Raw genomic sequence first — 21,931 nt, forward strand, 5'->3', positions numbered from 1 at the left:
CGTACAAATTACTGGAAATTGGCCGACTTTTTAGGGGTGGCTTATAATGACTCTGCTACTGGCTCCGCCATTGCCTCAGGGTGGGAATATCGATGATCTTACGTGGATGATACTCTGGGCTCATCTTGATCAACCTTGTGAAATACTTCTTTGTGACTGTCGATGCTTTTTGTCATCTTGATTAGAACTTTTTTATTTTCATTTTTTTTATCTTTCAAAGATATTTTACTTGGGAACGTAATGATCCTTCGTGACACTCAGATTTATTTTCCCTCCTGTTAAATGAGTGGGGTAATCTTTAAGGCAGCCGCATTGACATCTTAGCTGCCTTGAAACGCAAATACCAAATAAGTCAATTCTACCGGCGGTCACTGAGAAACTTGAAAAAGGTATAAACTGTTCTTAAGGTTAATTATATGGTTTACTTCTTCAGCTTAAGGAAAATCAGGAATATTTAACCGGGACTGCCGTGTCTTTGATTATTTTACGTTTTTGTCTTTATTCTCGGTCCTGTCTTTTATCCTCCGCATGCGCACACTCGGGCTTCGTTAAGAATCGCACGCACGCGAATCGGCGACGCGTGTGCGTGCCACTTAACGACGCTTGGCTAATTTACGTTAAATACAATAATTCAGGTAAATTCATCATGAGCAACGAGAGGAGCCAATTACTATTCACCGTGAAAACAAATAATATCTCTTAGAGCCTCTTTAATTTGGACTGCCAGTGTAACCAGATTTTCCTATAATGTTTTGCAGTTGCATCTTGACTGCAACGACTGCACCAAATCCGCTTATGCACTCTGATTCAGTATTACCTATATTGAGAGTACTTTTTTTATTTTGATATTTATCACCCGTTATAATTTATAACGTGCGGTACGGGGCATTTTATCAACGCTACGACAGACCAGCTTGGTCCGACAGACCATTTCTTGATGCACCGATGCACTTTTCTTCATCTTTTTCTATTCGCTAACAAGATAAGAATGGGACAAGGACAAGGCTGCCAACCGACCCGTGACTCACTTTTACTGAAAAACCTTCGTGTGCCAAGTTCGTGCTACTACCTATTACAGGTCGGAATCATTATAGGCAGATGAGGTCAAGATTCAGGCAAATGCATTGCAAACTGAAAATAGCCGAGGACAGTGGGAAATCAGGAAGTGGCGGCAATGCCTGCTGTTGCTTTTACGAGGAATAATAAAAATAGGCAGAACGATCGGCTGAATATTGAAATTTAACTAATAGTTTTCCAAAGCGCTATTCGATCTTTTATTTTGGTTCTGTAAGCGCCTATGCATCCGTGATGCACTTGCTTCGCGTTGCACATGCTCTTTGCTCGCACTATCCGTATGCAAAGGAGTCGAGGATGGCCGCGGTGTCTCGTGGGTTCATTAAATATTAACGAGAGAGTCAATTTCTTCATTTCGTCGGTGAGTCGCCGCGCGCCATCCGAGTCCGCATATAGATTGAAAATTAACTTATATGAGCGCCGACAAAATATACGGCGTACGGCCCTGGCCGACGTATGCACATGTGGACGCGCATGCATATATGGGATTCATGGTGCACAATTAACACTGGCTCCTCTATGTTGGTATAAGCTAAATAGGATGCTTTTTGCATCTTCTTCTTCTTCTTCTCTTTTTTTTTTTTTTTTTCTTACATTTATTTATTTATTCAACATATATGTATATATATATGTTCCTCTCGATGGACAGGAGTTTACTATTGGATTTTGTTTGCCAACTGAAACTATCATAGCTTTTCTTTTTGGACGGTGCCAATAGCCCAGGACGAAGAATGGGACCGATTGGGAACCGAACGGGAAGTATCGGAGAGTTTGTGGGAAATTTAAAAAGAAAATTATTTTTCATTTGAATTTCGAAGATTGCGATGAGAATTAGAAAAAAAAGAAATGTTTCGATTAAAAATGTCTCAACGAGCTTCCAACTTGTCCCGATGCGTGCAGAATGATTTATTACACGGCAATATAGCTGCATTCAAATATGGCACACCAAATATGTCTATATATTATTTAATCTCTACTAATTAGTAATGTTATCGTTAACGTTTATTTCTTATCGAGTAGTTTCGCACTTTCATGCGTGACACCCTTCCGTCTGACTATCCCTTGGTATTACCTACTAGAGGAAACGCTCCGTTCACGATATATTTGCTTTCGTGGGCGGATCTTACAATTTTCTTCTCTTTTATTCCATAAATATAATTTTTCTTCCCTACTCCTAAACCATTTAACACGAACGAATAATACGCGCTTCTTTTTGACATTCCTTACAGAAAACCAATCGCTTCAATAAATAAACGTCGAGACAATTGACTATTACGATAAAATAAAAATTACAGGCAACAATATCTTTGGCACGTTTACGACCGTCGGTAGTTGAATTACTTAAAAAATGTGCAAAAATTTGTTGTGCCAAATTTGACAAATTTACAGAACAAAAAATTAGCAACGAATATCACGCACCTACATTCACGTCGATCGCACTTACGCTCCCACCATTCACCACGGGCAATCCCACAATCGTGCACACGTCTATTCGCACGTATGGAATACGCCTTTCACAAAACTGTTTCTCTATATTGTCTAATACTTTGGTAATTCGGAAGTGCATGGAACTATGTGTATTATCACTGATTCGCACTCAAAATTACGAGTTCAATCGACGATGACAATAAGACGTATGAATGATGTATAAACATATTGGACATATTGGAGTCGAGGGATTACGAAGGATCGGGTGGAAAGGGGGTGGTATGGATGAAGGAAATTAAAATTTCTAATGACTAGTTTCCTCTTTTCCCCAAATAAAATTCCCCACCGGATCTCGTTGTTAGGCGATTTTGAAATTGAACAATTTTCTTCGTTCCTCCTCGCCTCACTTGATCGTTCCCATGAAGCGTGAGTCACGAGCGAGAACGTAACTGCCGTCGTTGTCGTCATCGACCTGAAGCCGACGTCAGTAAAGATCCGAGAAGGAGACCTGCGAGGAGACGCCCGAGTGAAGATGATGCAGCGCGTGCAATTCCTCCATCGAAGTTGCAGGGAGGCTGTTGCTGTCGCCCAGGAGACTGGAGCTCGGAGCAACGCTTGGCGAACCGCCGGCGCTGGACGACGCAGGGGTACCAGGGCAGCCAACGTTGCCGCCCGAATTGTTGCCTTCCTGTCGCATCAGATTTCGTCGCCATTTCGCCCGTGCGTTTTGGAACCAGACCTGATTGCGTCGTCGTTTTAAATTATAGTGCAATGGGAGGAGACTTTTATAGTGTTCCTAGGGAATTTTTCTAAATCGAATTGGTACTTGCCTGCAGTACTCTTTTCGACAGGCCCGTTTTCTGGGCCAGTTGCTTGAGGTCCTTTGCATCTGGATTCTGATTGATCGCGAAGTAACTCTTCATCGTTCTCAGCTGATGATGCTTGAAGCTCGTCCTCATCCTCTTGGTCCTTTGACTCTGGTGAACGGAGCCTGGAGAACCGACGGACGCGTCGTAGGCGCTTAAGGATTCCATGGACGAGGACAATTCCGTGGGATGAAGTAATTCTGAGAGCCGTACAAAATGGAACACGATTCAAATTATCGAATAACTTATAGTGACAGAAACAGCGGCAAGAGGGCTTCTCGGGGGGCACGTGATACCATCGGAAATAAATTCCCAAAAACCACGAGAAAAAGCGGTTTCCATAAAACATGAAACTGGCAGCTGCAGCCTTCTGGAATACCAACGTGAGTAGAAAGGAAGCCCAAAAAGAAAAGCCCATTCCAGCGACTTCCGGAAGCTGCTGCTCATCCGACGAAATAAACTTTGATTCGATCTTATCGAGTACCACCAACATGAACGACGGAATATAAATTTGAAAAGAAAAAAGAATTGTAGCAGGTCTTTGAAAAATCTGATCTCATCCCAGCTTCCAAAAGGACATCATCCCCATATACGCACTTACTACGGCGGACCAGGATTCCATTTGGACGATGTCCAGGTCCTGGTGATCCATCAATGATACACGAACCCTATCGGGTCCTACGGTCAATCACGATGACGACGAGTCACGATCAGTGCCGAACGGAACTTCAGAAGGATCTTCCGAAGATCGTCGTTTTACTCGACAACCGATCAGCCACGATCAATCATCATGCACGTATACGGGTATAGCGTCATCTGACTTTTATCACGAGGCGCAAGTAGTATCGAATTATTGAAGACACGAGACCATTTGCAGGGGACGTGTCGGGTATACATTTTTTTCATCTTTCATTCGTCTTCTTACACGAACGAGATCGATGACCCGTGTACATATTCATACGTGAGAAAAATTACAAGACAAGATTACACAGAGATTGTTGGACGGTCATCGATGGCATGGTAAATTATTTTTTAAAAATTCTCGGTATCTTAATTAATTAAAAAAAAAATATATCTATAAACGTACCGATCATAAAGACAGACATGAATAATTATTCAGCTCCGTCGGTACCACAGGAATCTACCTTTTCTTTCTCTTCGTTCAAGGGCGTATTGAAACAATTTTCTAATGATCCCTCGGTCATCCATCAAAGCCATACACCTTGGGCGCGATAGAACGGTCTCATTACCAAACGTTAAATCAATCTTTCTGCACCTGTGCCTTGCAATTTATTACCACGTGGAAACTGGGGATATGGGATAATACGGCGGTAGGTTAGGTTAGGTAGCAAGTAGAGAAGGTGAGCATACGTAAGGGCAGGGTCAGCAGTTTATGGGCAGCCGATGAGCCGCAGTCATCAAAGCGTCATTAATAATCATCGGTTCCCTTCCGCATCCCTTCCAGCCATTACGCGGCCAAGTAATGGGAGCGTGTAACACGGTGGCGCCCATTGCGGACAATTACCGTGCGGCTCGGGTCGCTCGCGTAACACGGCCGACGCTCGGGTTACAAGCAGATCGAATGCAGTTGCAGTGCAAAATGCAACTTTGTGCATCGGGCTTGTTGAGAAGCAATGTTTATCGTCAATACAGACAAATAATAATAACAATGGCCGCAAACTAGTACAGTAACGACAAGCGGACGAAAATTATTTTTGTTACGTTGGTAAGGTAACGTGCTCTCCGCGCTGTTACGTCGGGGACGCGAAATGGCGGGAGAATTTGAAAAGGAAGAAAAACGAGGAGCGGATTAAAAAATGTAAAATAAGTGAAAACGTCTGTTACGTGTGCATAGAAATGGCCACCCAAGGCACGCAAGGTATCCATGCATCGAGTGGTGTATAGGTGGAACAGCACGAAGAGTCAATCTAATAAATAACACGACAGTGGATAACCATTGAATTCAATTGAGAAAACAAGTTTCGTAATAAAACCAAAAGCAAAGGACTTCAGGGTGAGCGCGTCTCTTCTGTATACATATATACTTTATATACAACTGCCGTTCCGTTTGCCGAAGCTGCCATTCGACATACTGAATTCACTGACAACCGAATCCCGCCTAAAAAGGTAGACACGAATAGCTCGAGTGACATTCCCGAACGGCGACCATTTTCTACCAGGCTGTACCAGAAACGTCGATAATATAAAAAAAAAAAAAACTAGGCAATTTTTCATTTTTTTTTTTTTTTTCAAATATTCATCTCCGAAAAAAAAGATTAGTTTGACAACAGATATAGTTTGCTCGTGTCTGTTCCTTAAGCGTTTGAATCTGATTTTTTAAATGGCACTGCTGCTGCCAGATTGGAATTTCTTGAGCTACTATGTACGTAAGCTATGGGTACGTACTATAGGTATCTCGGGGAGATACTGCAGGCAGTTAGTTGTATATCCCGACTGAAACACAGCAGCTAGCACGGAGGATGCATCAACGCCTCCCGTGTCTCTCGTGGCCACAACGCGGTTTCCCAGGAACATAGAAACTCTGAACTCCGTTGGGATACGCGAAGTCGATAACTTAACCTGACTCGGGTTAACCTGACGTAACCTAACCTAACGCAGAAGACGCAGACAGTCGAAACGGATGAACATAACGCGGATGCGAATTTACATGGGAAACTTTTCATGATACAGATATAAAAAGTTGGGTCGTCATTTTCGCTCGTTGCAGAGAAATATTGGGATTCGCGTAATGCAGGTAGCGAACGAAAGCGCGGGAATTTGAAAATCTTTAAAAAAATTTCAATTTTTTTACATGTAACGAGCTCATCTTATTAAAAGGGACTGAGGTATTTTCTATATTTGTTTTTATCTCTCTCTTTTCCTTCCTCTCTCTCTCTCTCTCTCTCTCTCTCTCTCTCTCTCTCTCTCTCTCTCTCTCTCTCTCAATGTCTGCGGCCATTCTGAATCATGAGAGGCACGTATTGGCCGCTGCGGCATTCTTTTCCGGGAGAGGAGCGGCCAATCGATGCATCTCAACGCCGATACCCATCTGTCACTGTCCGCAGGAGGTTAACGGGGTTCTCTCCCTGTCTTCTGTACCTCCATAACCTCACTACACTTCTGCACTCTTTAATTTTTCCCTTTTTTACTTGCCGTCCTTATTCTTTATTTTACCATTGGTCCAATCCTGACTCTCTTTTATTACGTGCATACTCGCGTGTCTCCGTTACTCGCAGATCCTCGTAACATGGCGCAACTCACTGGCGCAATTCCAAATACCCATACCGCACTGGTGCACGAGTCTATAAAATCCCATTTGACGCATAAAATATGAGGTTCAGTTTTAAGAAATAAAAACAATATTAAACTCCGTAGCCAAGATCCGCTGGACAGTTTTCGAGGATTCAATTCCAGTTGGTAAACGGTCGACCTGAGACCAGTTTGAGGAGCTCGCATCGAAATCCCAAGAGACTTTGCAAAAACTGGCGCAATTATATATAAGGACAATAAAACTGCGAATAGTCCTGGCGGTCGCCGGTTGGCAGGTTCGCCTCTGGAAGATACATGCGGTCCATTCTCATCCGCGATCCGAGCGCCACGGATGGACGCGGTAGGGGACGGTACTAAACGCCATGACGATTTTATGGCTCTTGGTCGTAAATTCCAGCCGGCAGCCACCGCCGATCTCATCCCTAATTGTGCGATGATTATAAAATAACTAAGAATTACGTGATCGTCTGACTGCTATTCGTCTGCTATCACTTCCTACGATATGAATAGTGAAAAAAAAAAAGATTTCTATCAGACTCAAAAGTTCACTATGATACACATAAAAATGATAGGAACTATACTTATGGTATAATCTGTACCAGTAAACCAGTTAGGTACCAATCTGATAAGACATTAGATACATCTACAGTTTAATAAGATGAATACGGTATGGCGTAACATTGGTAGCCTATTCCACTGATAGTCGATGACTTGGTTCCTGTCACTATGCCTACACATGTGATACACACTATCACGCATGATAAATAAAAAAATAACCCTAGCCCGATAACTATACTTGAATTATAAATCAGGAGCGATCCATGTCCAATTGGATGCGACATTTGTCCCACTGAGTGTCGCTACGTCATATGTCACTGATGATTTAACTATAGATAATCTGCATAGTTGCATCTCACTATGCATGACCCAGGCTATCCGGCAGTCCAATGCAAATCGAGCTAGATAGTGTTTCCGTAGGGGGACATAGTATTCGAGTGCTTCGAATGCCTCTGATTATCTATTAACTATACCCGATCGTCCATCATTAACTATTCCGGCGACTATGCTTATATGCAGTATACAGACTCATAGTGACTTGACGATCCTCCAGGAGCAAGTAAATGAATTCAAGTTCACCGAGCCGAGTGGATGTTTATGACGTCACGAGGTATCGACTTGGACTACTAATTGTTTCTAATCATGCGACTTGGCCAGCCGGTAATTACAATTCTACTGGTTCTTGTATCTCCGTACCAGCAGTCAGTGAACTGCCGACAGGACCAAATAGGACTGCTGGGAAATAAAAAATTCAGGTATAGCAGCCGATCGGTTTTACCTGAAAGAGTATAGGTGCGAGATACGATGAAAGTGGAATTAATTCAATTTCGATGATTAGATTAAAAAAAAAATAAGGATAGGATGAATAAAACGTTCTGCCGTCCATACGACTGATCCCTCCTCGAAGGAGCTTAAAACATAAAGGCAGGCTCACATGCACGCTAATCGCTCTCGCAACACGGGTCGGAGGCGTTTATAAATAATTCTTTGTTTTCTGACATTTTTTTTCAAGCGAACCGACTGGCACTCGTGTTACGTCATAGGGGTGGCCATCGACCGTGTTTACACTCGGCGAAAGAAGAATGGTGCATCCGTTGCTCGACAAATAATAGCGCCGCGACCCCAACCTGTCGCGCGCGACGAGAGCAAATCTCATTTGTGTTCCGATCGAGTCTGATTTCGTGTACCAACATTTAGGACTGAGACTTAAGTGGGCCCCCGTTTGCCACCCGGCCAATTACATTTGGCCGCCCCTGAATCTCGCCGTCCCACCCCCACCACCCACCGGCCCCACAAACACGCTACCACCAACGTCGTCGGGCACCGTTCACCTCCTAGTTATACTTCTTCGCAACTTCGCCCTATGGCTCTCTCTCTCTCTCTCTCTCTCTCTCTCTCTCTCCAGCAGGGCTGCCACCCTCCTACCAATTACGAGTATTTACACGTCCGGAGTGGCGAGCACTGCCGATTATAGTCTTCTGCAATTTTTATTTCCTCTTAGGAATACTCCCTGACCCCCCTACCCACCCTTAAGAGATTATCGTCCAACTTAACCTAACCTGAGGGAAGTATAACAATAACACCGAATCACATTATTACGTCAGAAAAAGACCTTTAATAAATTTCCAAGCATCCTTTCTGGTACGTTTTCCACCTTTTTTTGAAATAAAAAATTGTCGTGGTACAGTTATTTTATTTTTTCTTTAGAGTGGTACTTGCCTAGTGCTCCGGGAGCAAGTCTCATGGTTACCGGTAACTCGGAGCTTGTCACTTCCGAGAGCTTCCGCTTCCTGGGTCGTCCTTTCTGCATCGAACCACCGGAAGCCAAAGGACTCTGTTCTGCCGCACTGTAATAACCGGGTCCTGGGGAGACACCAGGCGACCCGATACCCTCGACGCTTCCGGAAGTACTTCCGTAATCAGCCGCGCAGCAGATCAACTCGTAATGCGGCCTTAAAGAAGTGCAAAAAATATTGCACTTTATTACCGTAGAAAGCAATGTATAAAAATCCTAAAATTATAAATTTTCTTCTTTGTCCAGGCTCACCTGCAATACACTAGACCCTCCCGCTGCCCAAAATGATCGCCCTTGTTCAATCTTGTGCCGCAAGAGGCGCACGTGAAGCACGGCACGTGATAGACCAAGTCTCGCGCCCTCATGACCAATTCGGATGCTGAAATTCCTTCCCTGCATCTCGCGCATCTCGATACCGCAAACAGCCTGGAAGAAGATGAAACCGGACGGAGCAGCGTGGAACTGATGAAAAATCGAGTACGGCGACAGGCAAAGAGAAAAGCGAACGCGAACAGAGAGAAGAGAATAGGACAATAGGGACATTCTACGCGCATATAATCCGCATTAATAATCCGCACGTCAGGCAGGCGCAAACGCAGCCACCCACGTTTCGAGAAGGTGGGCTTGGGGAATTTCCAAAAAAGGTTAACAATGCGCCGTTCCATAATCCATTCGCTATAACTACCCGTAGCTTCGTTTTCATAGCTGCTTATGCTAGTACGTTACCTCAAGGCTTCCTTACAATTCCACTATCGTGCCGAACCGACGGCAATAAGGTACAAGTGCATAGGTAGGTATGTGCATCGCATAGAGCCCGCATGCATTGGCGAATACGTCTACCTATGCGCTTGCACGTGGAGAAGGAATCGGAATAAGAGAGTGAAGGCAGCCACACAATTTTTCTTTTTTTTTTTTCTTTTTTTTTCCAAATACGAACGATAGAGACAAAGGGACCTTAAGCATAGAAGCAACCTTCTATCGCATTGTTGCATATTGCATGGAGTGTCTCTGTTTTTCTACCCTAACGAACCAGAAACCAGAAACCAGAAACCAGAAACCAGAAATACACCAGGCGCTCGCTTCCTTCCCACTTGGATTCACTTTTCCTATTCCTTAACGTCTGTCCGGTAAATCTAGGAGTCACGTGATTACGTAATCCCGGGATAATGGACTCAAGCCCTTTTCGGGTCAGAAGTCATGCTCGAAATCGTCCGTTCAGATTTATTCGGCAGTTAATTTGCTTCGCACGTGTCTAATGTCGTCGCGTCAAACAGTGACGTGAAAATCCATAACGCTGGGAATAATCGTTCATCACACGCGGGAGTGCGTCACTCACGCGTGTTACCGAATGCGTTCAGAATATAAGATCTGTAGATAGTAGTCCCTAGTGGATGCCCATTAGTAGACATTTTGTGTGGTCCAGCAAGATGCAAGTGAGACTCCTATGCAAATCGAACGTTGGCTCAATAAATATATAAATGTGGAAAGGTGGGAAGGGGGTCGCTGGAACGGCCGGCGGGATATTCAAACAGAAGCAACATTTATTCAGTAACGATATCAAATTTTAAATGAACTCGATAACTCCAAAGCACGTAAATGATATAGCTAATAAAAAGAAACGTGAATAAATACTAAAATACGAATCTGTCATATGTTATACTGAATAAAGTGACGTTCCTCTCCCTTCATTTTTCATCCCTAAGCTTTCCCATCCTCACTAGACTCAGCACTCGTCAACCCTCTCGCACCACACAGAACCTTCTGACCTCTTGAGAGACTCGACAGAGCACTGGCACGACTGCCAACCTCGTCCCAGTAAATGATTAAAGCACGATATACCTTTGGTGCCGATGAAAAAAAGAAGCGCGGGATATTTGAATCTTCATAAAGGTACTATATCGGATTCTAGGGTATTATTAAGAAATTTCATAAAAACGCTAGTTACTTTTTTGTTTTATCATTTCTCATCTGTCACGCTCACCTGTAATAATCTTCCTTGCAGTATATGTTGCCGTCACGCAAATAGCACGTGAGCTCCGCTGCCAACGGGAGACGACAATGACAACAACGAAGACAGCCGCAGTGCCAAGCGCGATCGGCAGCCCTCAAATACCAGCGTTCCGTTATCTCACGTCCACAAGCACCGCAGCCAAGGGCTCCTTCGGGGTGGTTATTCTCAGCGCTGCCAACCTGACGACCATTCACTGCGCCATCACCTGGCAACGGTGTCCCACCGCCGCAACCAACTTCCTTCAGCATCCTGACCCGCCACGTTCGCCACGGCTCTCTGTGTACACTGTCAATTCCCTCAACTCTGTCATTCTGTCATTCTGTCATTCTGTCATTCTGTCATTCTGACACCGCACGTCGATTCTCTTTGTTTTTTTCTTTCGCCACTAAACACGCCCGATATATCGTCAATTATGTTGGCAGAAAACACTGACGTTCTGAGTATCTGAAATTTTTAGATCAAATTTTTTTTGTTGAAAAATTCAATTATTTTAATTATCTTATAATTATACTCGTTCGAGAACTTTATAGGTATATAACGTGTCCTCAGACCAGATAAAACGAAGAATCCAGGGAGTCAACCTGATCTCGGACGCGCAAACGAAAAAGAGAAAAATAATGAGAGACGAAAAAAAAAGTCGAGAAATCCGACAAAACGAGGTTAAGATAGCATTTGGTTTGCTGAGCAATCGCAGATTTGCATTTGCATCTCCCGTATTTATATTATACCTGCTCGCTACTCGCAGGCTCCTTTTAGTTTTACAGTCTCAGACTCTTCTGCTCGGTATGCACATGCTGCTAGCTAGAAGATCGATCGGATGCACTTCGAATGAGAAGCAACGAGAAACGATTACCTATCGAGCAGTTGATTTACCCTCGATTCAATTCATTGCAATTTCCTGTACGTACCTTGTGGCTTTTTATTAAATTATATTCAACGAAAATTCATACCTCGCTGATAATAATTATTTCATCAATTAAATATTGAAACTTTATACTATCCCTGGCCTCGTTAACAATACACGTATCATTACACGTATCACACGTATATATTAGTTGGAATAAAAAATCAAAATATCTTTTTCCGAATCACGTGCTTTAGCACGTCAATTTAAATTTAATATCAATCTGATATTAAATTTCGATCACATATAATTGATGAGTATCATACAATTTTTCTATATTTACCTAACCTATCGTAAAAGCTAAAGCGAATAATTTTCAGACAGATAATGAATTTCAAATTGCGTGAGTACCTACATGGATAATAAAAAAAAAAATGGATGCTCAACTATATTCATACCAAATATGTAAGACGCCGGGGCGCTCGACGTGCCCCGTTATGTTTTACGTCTAGCTGAACAAAGACAACCGGAAGTGAAAAATATCCGAGGTGAAGACTTCCGGGCGACGTCCGATTCTCATTGAGCTCCTCAGGCATTAAGAAGCCGCGAAGCTACGGCGCACGCAAGCAAGAAACCTTCTCAATGAAAACAATTCGTGACTGCCGTTCTGTCCCGTTAATGAATGAATTCCCAACGTAGTATAAAGTCAGTTTCGAACGTAGCCACGAGCTAATTAGTAGAGGCTCGCGGATACGACGATAAATCAATGTCCGTTATGTGCGATGCCACGTGGGTTTCAGCAAGTGTTGCGTTGTGCACGCGGCTTTATATACTCGCCACCCCGGGAACTACGGCGACACGTTGTCTTAATCACTCGGCGCTTCTTAACGAACTTCCTACCGCGTTGGTGCGACTGAATATGCGCTGCTCCACGTATGGCGGAAGGGAAGCGTTTCAACGTGACCTCGAACGAGAATACAGTCTTAATTAATACAGTCAATTGTTGATGGACGATAAAAGGATCAAGAAAAATTCAAATTATTTACAATTTTTTTTTCTTCATTTCTTGGATTTCTATTTATAATTTAATGTATATTTAAAAAATTGGATTTAATAATTTTATATTATCTTTTCCTCACCTTCGACGATTAATGGAAGAAATGCTGTTGGCGAATCCCGACGGCCGTCGCTTCCCTTCTTGATCGCGTCGCTTGCGGGATTCTCGTTGATATTTAGGAGGGACTTTCAATGTACCTTTGTGAACGAACAACTGCCACTGTCACTTGGCAAGTTAATTATTTATTGTATCAACCGACCGACTTTTTTTTTTTATAAGAACAAAAACATTTAACGTTAGATAAACTTGCGACTGTTATTGAATAATTAGGAATTTCAATTGTTTTGTCGGCAATTTATTCTTTTAATCTCAATTATTTTTCTTACGTTCCTTAAGAATTTTCATGACGGATGCTCAGACGGACTTGAGCTTTGCAATTCACTTTGTTATTTTAGACGTCGCGCCTTCCACGCAACTCCACTTGTAATTAGTTTAATGATTAATTGTCACACTTTGCGCGTCGCCGCCGCCGAGGTCTGTCAATGATTTTTCAAGCGATCGTTAGTAAGGGAATTGTCAAAAAAAAAAACTTGTTTGTGAACTGTCAAACTATTTTTGGAGTCATCACGCTCGGGAATCTTCCAAGTATGAAGAAGTATCTTCCATGACTGAATTTTCATCCGAGCGACGGATATCGCTGACTAGGTATATAAAATCTTTATGGAAAAAGAAATGCAAGATTACCTTGCTGAGCACCTTTCGTAGAAAAAGTAGTCCTTTTTTTTAAAGGAGTATCCTTAAACACTCTTGTCGTATTACGTGTAACAACAAATCACAGAACAAAAACCAGTAGTCCCTTATCAGCACCATGAATTAATTAAATAAATGAAATCAAAATTTATTTAAAATAAAATTCTAAAAATCCTTTATAAAGGACGAGCAGTATCCCGAGGCGATTAATTCGTTCCCGATGGAGTCGATAGTTCGATCGATGCGAAAAAATCAATTGACTTGCAGAACACGTGTCGCTTGTATGAGGATGAGCCTTGAGTATTCAGTATTTAGTATCGATCTTCTTAAAAATTTGTATTAATCCTTACATTGTTCGGATACGTTGAAAATTAATGATTAAGAAACAGAAGCAATAAAAGTCATTTTCAATTAAAGATAAAGCACTGTTACCACAATATTAAGTGAAAAAATAAGAGCCGAAAGTTTCCGCAAAAATAAATAAAAGCCAAGAAAGAGAATCAATGAAACGGATAATGAAGAAAGTAACAAAATTATTCTCCAATAATATCCCAAGTATCCTTTACAGTCGAATGAATAATGATTTACACGTTTTTAAAAAAAAAAATAAAAAATAAAATAACGAATTAACCCGAACCTTCCCGAAGCGACCCGAAACACTCGCTCGGTTTCGCGCTCGAGTCAAACGCAAATTTGCACGATAAAATTGGACGTCGCCGTCGCGTTCTCACGAGAAGGACGCGAGAAGGAATTGTAAAGCCGCGTTTGTCGTCTCTCGCAGCGTCAGCCAGCCAGAGCGACGCTGGGTGCGACGCCTTCGTACGCAAGCAGGACATCGGCGTAACGTCGACGGATGAAAAGAGGGTTGGCTTAGGCGGCGTCGAAGGGGTGGGGTTTTGGTGGCTGCCGGGGCTGTGTGGACGTCCGAAGGGACGTATAGAGAGCGTCGGGACGCCAGGCGTTTGCGCGATGAAACGTTGAGAAATGCCCTGCGTACCCGACGCCACTTCGGTCCGTCGGATAGTGTGTTGGTTAATATATTGTACGCTTGCGTCAAGGTTGGGTCAGATACACATACATACTTCATACGTATATCTGTACATATATTATACATTAATAACACAAATTCACGGGGATGTACATGTATACCCATTACCCATGCTGTACTGCTATACTGCTGTGCTACTCCTACCGCCTCTACCTCCCCCCACCACTCCCATCTTTTCTTACATTTTATCCCCTGCATCTGTATAGACGTACAGACGTAGACACTACCGCCACCTGGATTTTCAGCAGAACTAAACAGCACAGCTTTCTTCAACTTCCAAGTATCCCCTCGCATCGCTCCTATTGCTCGTATTTGCTTCTTATGCGGCAAAGTGATTCTCCTACCAGCCAGTCATATCTTACATTCAACGATTAAAGTCGAAGCAATTATTAACTAGACTACATATTTTTTCCCCCCTTATCCTCCATGGAATAAATCCTTCCTAGAAGACGTTATTATACGAGCGAACGTACCATCGGTAATATTCCCGAACGATGTGACGTCACGTAAGACCAACGTGCCAGGCAAGCATAACAGTGTCTAACGATAAGTAAACTCGAAGGTAAGTGTACACAATCTGAAAGCAAGGGTCTGGATATCAGGAAAGTCAGGCTTTAAGTTCCCTTAAAGCAGCTCAAGTTGAACGGGCAGCTCAGGATTTCAAGTAAGTTCGGGCATATATCGATCAGTGGAATTTGGACAGTGGCGCAGGAGGGAGCAGGAATACAGAACGGTAGGCTGTCTCGTTACTACTGGCAGTGTCCTCGCTGGTTCACTCGATAGCTCACTCGCTAGCTCAGTCGCTCAGCCGGTGTCTCCTGCTCTGTCTCGCTCTCTCACGTATGCCAGGGGGTCCCGGTAGTGGGGAACATTGTGTAGAGTGGAGTCAAAAGGTGGTATCTGGTTTAGTAACCCTTGTGTGGCGTGCACAGCCTCCATTAGGCGCGGCTCGCTCGATAGAACTGGCACGCTCAACCAATCGCAGCAAGGCAGGGGAAGAAACCGGCCCTCCCATTGGCTGAATGGTCATACACGGTGACAGGGAGTTCGGACTCGCTGCCTATGCCTCGCTCAGACACTCGAGACTCTCTGACTCCGAGATCTTCGTACTGGAGACGAGATGAGCCACCGCGAAACGGGTTTCTCAGCATCCGCGTCCGGGATGCCGAGAACGGGAGACATCTGGCGGATCCACTCGGAAACACGACCCCCTCGGCTCGAACTATTGCGCTGCTTTATGTTTTACGTTGGACTTTTTTTTTTTTTTAGAAACACAGGTCACCCGAGTAACTCCAAATTTTTGAAAGCGGATCTTTATTTTTTTTAAATATATTTTGAGGTTGCATTGAACTTTCTTTGAAATTTTTTCAAATTTTCATTTGCTATGGAAAATCTAATTGTTTTCAAAGGGTTTTTCAATACCTACCACGGTTTTTTGAAAATACGAAAGGGAAAGTACTCTGATCGATGGATGCCTTTTCCCTAGTTATCTCCCACGGTGTCAGTCGCCTTATTTCGGACAATTGGGAGTCTCGATTTGGTCTAATTGGATGCACATTGGGAGCATCTTGGTCAGCGGGAAATGCAGATTCCGTTAGGGCCAGGTAACGGCTTCCTTTCTCGTTTCTTTGAGGGTTCGCCTTAAAGCACATGGGAATAAACGAGATTCCGTGTGACGGAATGTTTTTTTTTTTTCACCCGACAATACACCGTACGCCTGAACTATTCCTTGGCCCATCTACGTGCACATGCGCGCAACGCAAGAAAAAAAAAGAAATCAAAACGACTACACACGCGTGCACTGTAATTGGATAAAAACGTCTCGTAGCGCCACGAGAACCTATTGCATTTAATGTAAAGCGTGTAAAAGTCTCGCGGCTGAGCTGACCCGCCGGATAAGCCATCTCGCTTGCGAAGTAAATAAGTGCAAAGGCATAACGGTCGTGTATCCTGCGTTAAGCGGCTTTATCTTATTCGTCTATCCAAAGCGCGTAAGCGGTGCGGCCCGAAGCAGGATGCAGGGTTTGTAAGTGCTAATCCCGCAAGACGTTTGCATTCGCTCGCGATTCCAACGTGTGTTACCGAGCTAAGGACAGACGTGGCAGGCAGGGTGGACCCAGCCTTAAAACACGTCTCGAAAACTATAGACGTATGATACACGTAACTATAGATATATATATATATATATTTATAAGTGAACGCCTACTTGCAATTCCGCACGTGTTGCGTATTCTACGTACTAAGCACACATGTATGGTACGTGTGAGTGGTGCAAGAGTGCGTGCTGTGCCATACGTAAGAAAAGGCTCTGGGCCCACTAGGCAGACTCCTGATTCCTGACAGTGTTAGCGAACGAGGTTGACTTGGATAGATGGTAGACTTCTCCACGGGAGACGTACGTACGCCTGGTGATCTTCCGGGCAGGCAGCAACGGTGCTACTTTCTGCCGATCGGACGAGCCAGGATTGTTGGGCACCAGGAAGTGCTAGGTAGGCAGGCTGGCAGGCAGGCAGGTAGGCCAGGTAGGCCTGGCCAGGTTGCTTACGTGCATTGGCGCGATGTGAACTGAGGAATTAGACAATTGGCAATGGCCTGTGCAACTGGACGGATCTTTATGAGAAGTATTTTTTGAAACTACCTGTATAGAGCTAACTGTAAAGGGAATTGTACAGGCTCGTATTCCCAGGATGGTAGATAATGCAATAGGTAGGTACAGTGCAGAGGTCGGATCTTCTCGAGTGAGTTAAATAACAATTCTTTAAATCTGTCAGAGTCTGGCCCGGAAAGCGAAACAAGCCGGAATGACGATGCCGGAAACGGAATCGGCAAATAGAACGATAGGGATCGTGAAACTGGAATGGTGGGGGGGACTCTCTCATGTGGGCCTTTCTTTGGGACTGTATATATGTACCGATCCTTTCTTTTTCGTCTGCCAACTGCTTAAACTCTTGTTAACTTCTGTAGTAATAATGGCATTGGCCCCATTCGGGCCCCCCTTTTGGGTCCGTACCCTTTAACTAACCTATCTGATCCGAGAGTGCGAGTATCTCTCCAACTTCCGGAGCCAGATCAGACCCCGTCGATTGTCTGCAAATATCAAGCTGAAACTGTAACAAGTGCATTCGCTGATTACATACATTACTCCGTCTGGGACTTAAGACCCTGGGACCCAAATGCCTATGGGCCTAACGCAGTCTACTTAATATTAAACGAGATCAGACACGTGTTTTGCGTCTCGCTCGTTGAGCACGAACCAGCAAATGTTTTCTGGTTTCTTTTGTCTTTTTGTTTTATTTGTTGGCCCTTACCTAAATATCTACTAAAAATCGACGAACGCTACGGCCCAAAAAGCAGGAAGGACCCATTATTATAAATCTGAATTATGTAAGAGCTGTGAGTATCGTTGGCTCATAGTAAAACAATTAGTCACTTAGAATTAGGGTCCATGCCTTTAGTGTTTTATATTATACTGTATAATTTTTCGTTATGCGTATACATATGTATCTCAGCATGATTCTCTATGGGAATTTCATAAAGATCCCATCCTATTCCCATGAGTGATATACATTTCCGCCATTTAATATATACAATATTAGGCACGCTATACGTAAGCAAGGTATCTAAGCGAGAAGCCTAAGGAGCACTGATCGTGAGCACCCGAAATTTCGTAACCCTACATACAGATTTAATCCATTTCCTTTTTCAGTTTTTATTATTTTCTCATCTTACATCGAAAAGTATTTACCGTCCATGAGAAAAATTCAAAATCTCATAATGCCTCCTCCCCTTCCCTCCACTTCACCATGCGTCGCCCGTGGCATTCTCCTACAATAATTCATCCAGCAATTCTTTCCGTTTAAGACGGTAGCCTGCTCAGGTGCCCGATACTCAGTTCTACGTTGCACATCGTTACGGTGTATATACCTATAGATATCTACTTACATTGCACATTGTCCATCCTGCAATCAGGGGGCCTTGACGAGTCGACGACATACGGGGCCCCAAGAAGAAACGCCATGATAGTATCGATGCTACATTGCTACCTCATCGGGAGTCTGGTTGAAGCACTTCGTATTGATACGATCTTCGAGTTGGTCGAGCTGCTCTCCCATATCTTTTATCTTTTTCTGTAATACGTATCTTCCCTCGTCTCTCTCCTTCTTCTCCGTACCCTTTTATGCACTTTCGATCCATTTATTTTATTCACGATCCGCACAATTCTGACTTTGTATTACACTTTTTACTTCTGCTTCAATAAAGATGCCACTCCCATGACATATCCCATTGGCTAATTCATTTCGCACGGTGAACGTAAAAGTGACAGACACGACCTATACGATTAGATATCGAATGGCCTGGGAATGAATTGAATGACGTAAATTTATTGGCCGTTTATAGGTGTGGAATACCGGTGAACACTTTACGCATGATGGGCAGCACGTAACCTGGATTTCCATATGATCAGTTAAGTAAGTCAGATCACTGTATGTATTTATAACGATTCACATTAGGCTAGGTTAGGTAAATTATAATTCCTCAGAGGAACAGACACTTTTCGGATCTCTTAGATTCGTCCGTTTCGATTGCTTAGATTTTCAATGGATTCGACACGTATTCACTGCGTAAGAGCCATTTTCTTTTTTCCGTCCTTTAACTCCTACGCGCATGCGTGACGAACGACTCGACGACACTTCGAACGTGTATTACGTACTTTCACGTACCAGCTCGTTATTAAAGTATAAAATAATAACATGATACGTCAAGCATACCATTACGCAAGATCATCAGTCTGATAAGCAGTGACACGAAAGAAAATAATATTAAATAATAATAAACTCTATCTCCAGCCGTCTGGAAAGTAGTGCGTGTGTTTTCCCGATAGGTGGCTACGTCCTACCTGACTTCGGATAATGTCGGATAACGTCGCTTTCTGAGCCATGCGAATGCATAATGGGGGATCGTTGCATGCGATGCCATTCGTCTTCTTCACGTGTCGCCAACGTCTTGCGTATCCAGAAAACGAGGACAATGCGCAGAGAGGATGTGCAAGTCGGAAAGTAGACTGGAGAATCCAAAGTTTCAAACAAATCTGGAATATACTGCATATGAAAAGGAAAAGAAAAAGAGGAAGTTCCACGTCTGCGGTGCGTTTTTAATTTTATCACCAAGCTTCCTCTACTTTTTATTTATTCCTTTCACTCGCTTTTCACTCGTCCATTAATTTTCCCATATCAATGCCTATCTATTGCTACTCGAATCTAAATTCTCATTACTCTTGTTACGAGTTAAGTCAGAGCGCTGCACATCCGGCGTACGAGCGATTTATTTGAGCTTCCGCTTTTTATCGTTAAGCGGGATCGCAATGGACTGGGATATAGACCATAACCACTTTACATTATCTACTCTACTGGGAAACTGTTGGACTCTTTTCGCACTGGCTTCGCTTTTCGGTCGTTCAAAATACAAAAAATTACACAATTCCCCCCAAAAATCAGACACAACGAGGAACGAAATAATTTACCTACAGTATCTGCATATCTCGTTACCAAGTGCGTCAAAGACGTAAGTCCCTCTTACGTAAACACTAGTTACAAAAAAATGTCTCGTTCAATCCGTCGCATGAGAAAAATGACAGATGGCACTGTATCGCTGGCAATAATAATACCGACCGTAACGATGGTAACTCGAGTAGACAGGCGCGTGCACGACGTTAAACGGCGAAGCTTGGATGTGCCAAAAATATATTTTTTTGTTTACCCAATGGAAACGCGATACATTGTCGAAGATCAGAAGATGCCGACACACTGTGGGTGTCTCTTATAGTGTATCAAGTTGGTGTCACCAGTAAGGACCCGTACGAGTGTTCGTTCACACATGGATTCACATATGTCATATATCTGTTTGAATATATATATATATCTACTATGTATCTGCCCTCTGATGTTTACATAGACGTCAGGGTGCGGTGTGTCTGCTTTACTTTATGCGGAAGACCGACTCTCCCCTCTTTCTTTCTATTCTGCTGGGTCACAGACGTATATAGGTATATATCCAGGCAATCTTAGTCTCTCTCTACGTATTTCTCCTTCGTTCTCTTCCACGAGTGAATGACGCCCCTCCGCCACGAATACACATTGTTAACACCGGTAGCTCCTACGCCCTTGTTACCGTGTTTACCGAAACAATATAGTATAGCTGAACGATGCTGTGCTTGGTTTTGGCCACGAGTTGGGTTTCACGCTTCGGGGCGCTTCCGACAAATATCGAAGTCAAATTTCCCGCGTAAATAATCTCGGGAATTTTCGAAAGTCAATAACGCAGCTCTTTAGTCATTATTTATACGTTATCTTTGCTCGTAATATTATTTCTTTACAGTTACATAATATAAGTTCGATTTTTCACGGGATGCTTTATCACGCGTGCACGCGTTTATTTGTATTATTTCAATGTTCCGAAGATATGGGAACTGTATCGGTACTCTGGTGTTAATTGGCACTAAAAGTGTGAACACGCTGTGTATACGGTAAGTGGAATATTTCGAAAATTGTTGGGCTCGTAATATTTGTCTTGTTTAAACAATTAATAAGTATATTACTATTTAAAATTATCATTTATGTAAGTGCCAGGTGAATTAGTGAGCTTTTATTTGCCTTTAAAATTATATTAGACAATTTTTAAGAAACTGTATGAAAAAAAAAATTTCGAGTTGGCTGTCAAGAGTAGTATTCTCGGAGAGAAAGAATTTTTGTTATATTTATAAAAGAACATTTTTCTTTCACCTCAACCAGGACGGATACGTGGCTGTATCCTTTGAGAGTGCATCGAGCTCTCCAGTTTCGTTGCAGCAGTGCAACGTGCATAGGAAAGGCGTATCCTGGCGCAGCAGGACCAAACGCTTAAGAGTCCTGAAGAATCGCGTGGCGCGTTAGGTCGTCTTTCCCCATCAAGGATTACTTAAGAAAGGATATTTGAGAAGCCGAGAAGAGAAGTGGTCCAGTCCAGCCCCCCGAAAGGACACGCTTCCCTTTGAGCCGCCGCTTCTCTTTCAGGATCCAATGACGCAAACTGCACTTCCGGCGAAGCACAAGGACGACAATGCAGAGGCTTCCCAATGATTCCTGAGCCGGTTGACAGTTCGCACAACAATGTCAACCTGGCAAAACACAAACTTTCCCAACATATTTTGGCAATGAGATGACAGGACCAAGTGTCAGAGATGCAGATTTCTCT

General features: G+C 43.2%; 1 protein-coding gene across 11 annotated transcripts; it reads right to left on the minus strand.

The window, feature by feature from the left end:
- Positions 1-257: 257 nt before the first annotated feature.
- On the minus strand, positions 258-19,324 carry LOC107274066 (LIM/homeobox protein Lhx2). Of its 11 annotated transcripts, none has more exons than XM_025091344.1 (7): positions 14,291-14,488; positions 12,986-13,619; positions 10,973-11,446; positions 9,244-9,417; positions 8,916-9,148; positions 3,333-3,568; positions 258-3,241 (listed from the first exon to the last, which is right to left on the minus strand). In XM_025091344.1, exons 3-7 carry the CDS (start codon positions 11,248-11,250, stop codon positions 2,987-2,989), a joined length of 1,176 nt encoding a protein of 391 aa, XP_024947112.1. In that variant the 5' UTR covers positions 11,251-11,446; positions 12,986-13,619; positions 14,291-14,488; the 3' UTR covers positions 258-2,986. The 11 variants fall into 11 exon arrangements, with proteins under 11 accessions (XP_024947112.1, XP_015608299.1, XP_015608298.1 ...); XM_015752813.2 differs by having other exon boundaries at positions 12,986-13,128; positions 13,648-14,488; XM_015752812.2 differs by having other exon boundaries at positions 12,986-13,439; positions 13,648-14,488.
- Between the last annotated feature and the right edge of the window lie 2,607 nt (positions 19,325-21,931).

The sequence above is a fragment of the Cephus cinctus genome, unplaced genomic scaffold (assembly GCF_000341935.2).
Source record: "Cephus cinctus unplaced genomic scaffold, Ccin1 Ccin1_scaffold2085, whole genome shotgun sequence".
In the NCBI taxonomy this organism is placed as follows: Eukaryota; Metazoa; Arthropoda; class Insecta; order Hymenoptera; family Cephidae; genus Cephus; species Cephus cinctus.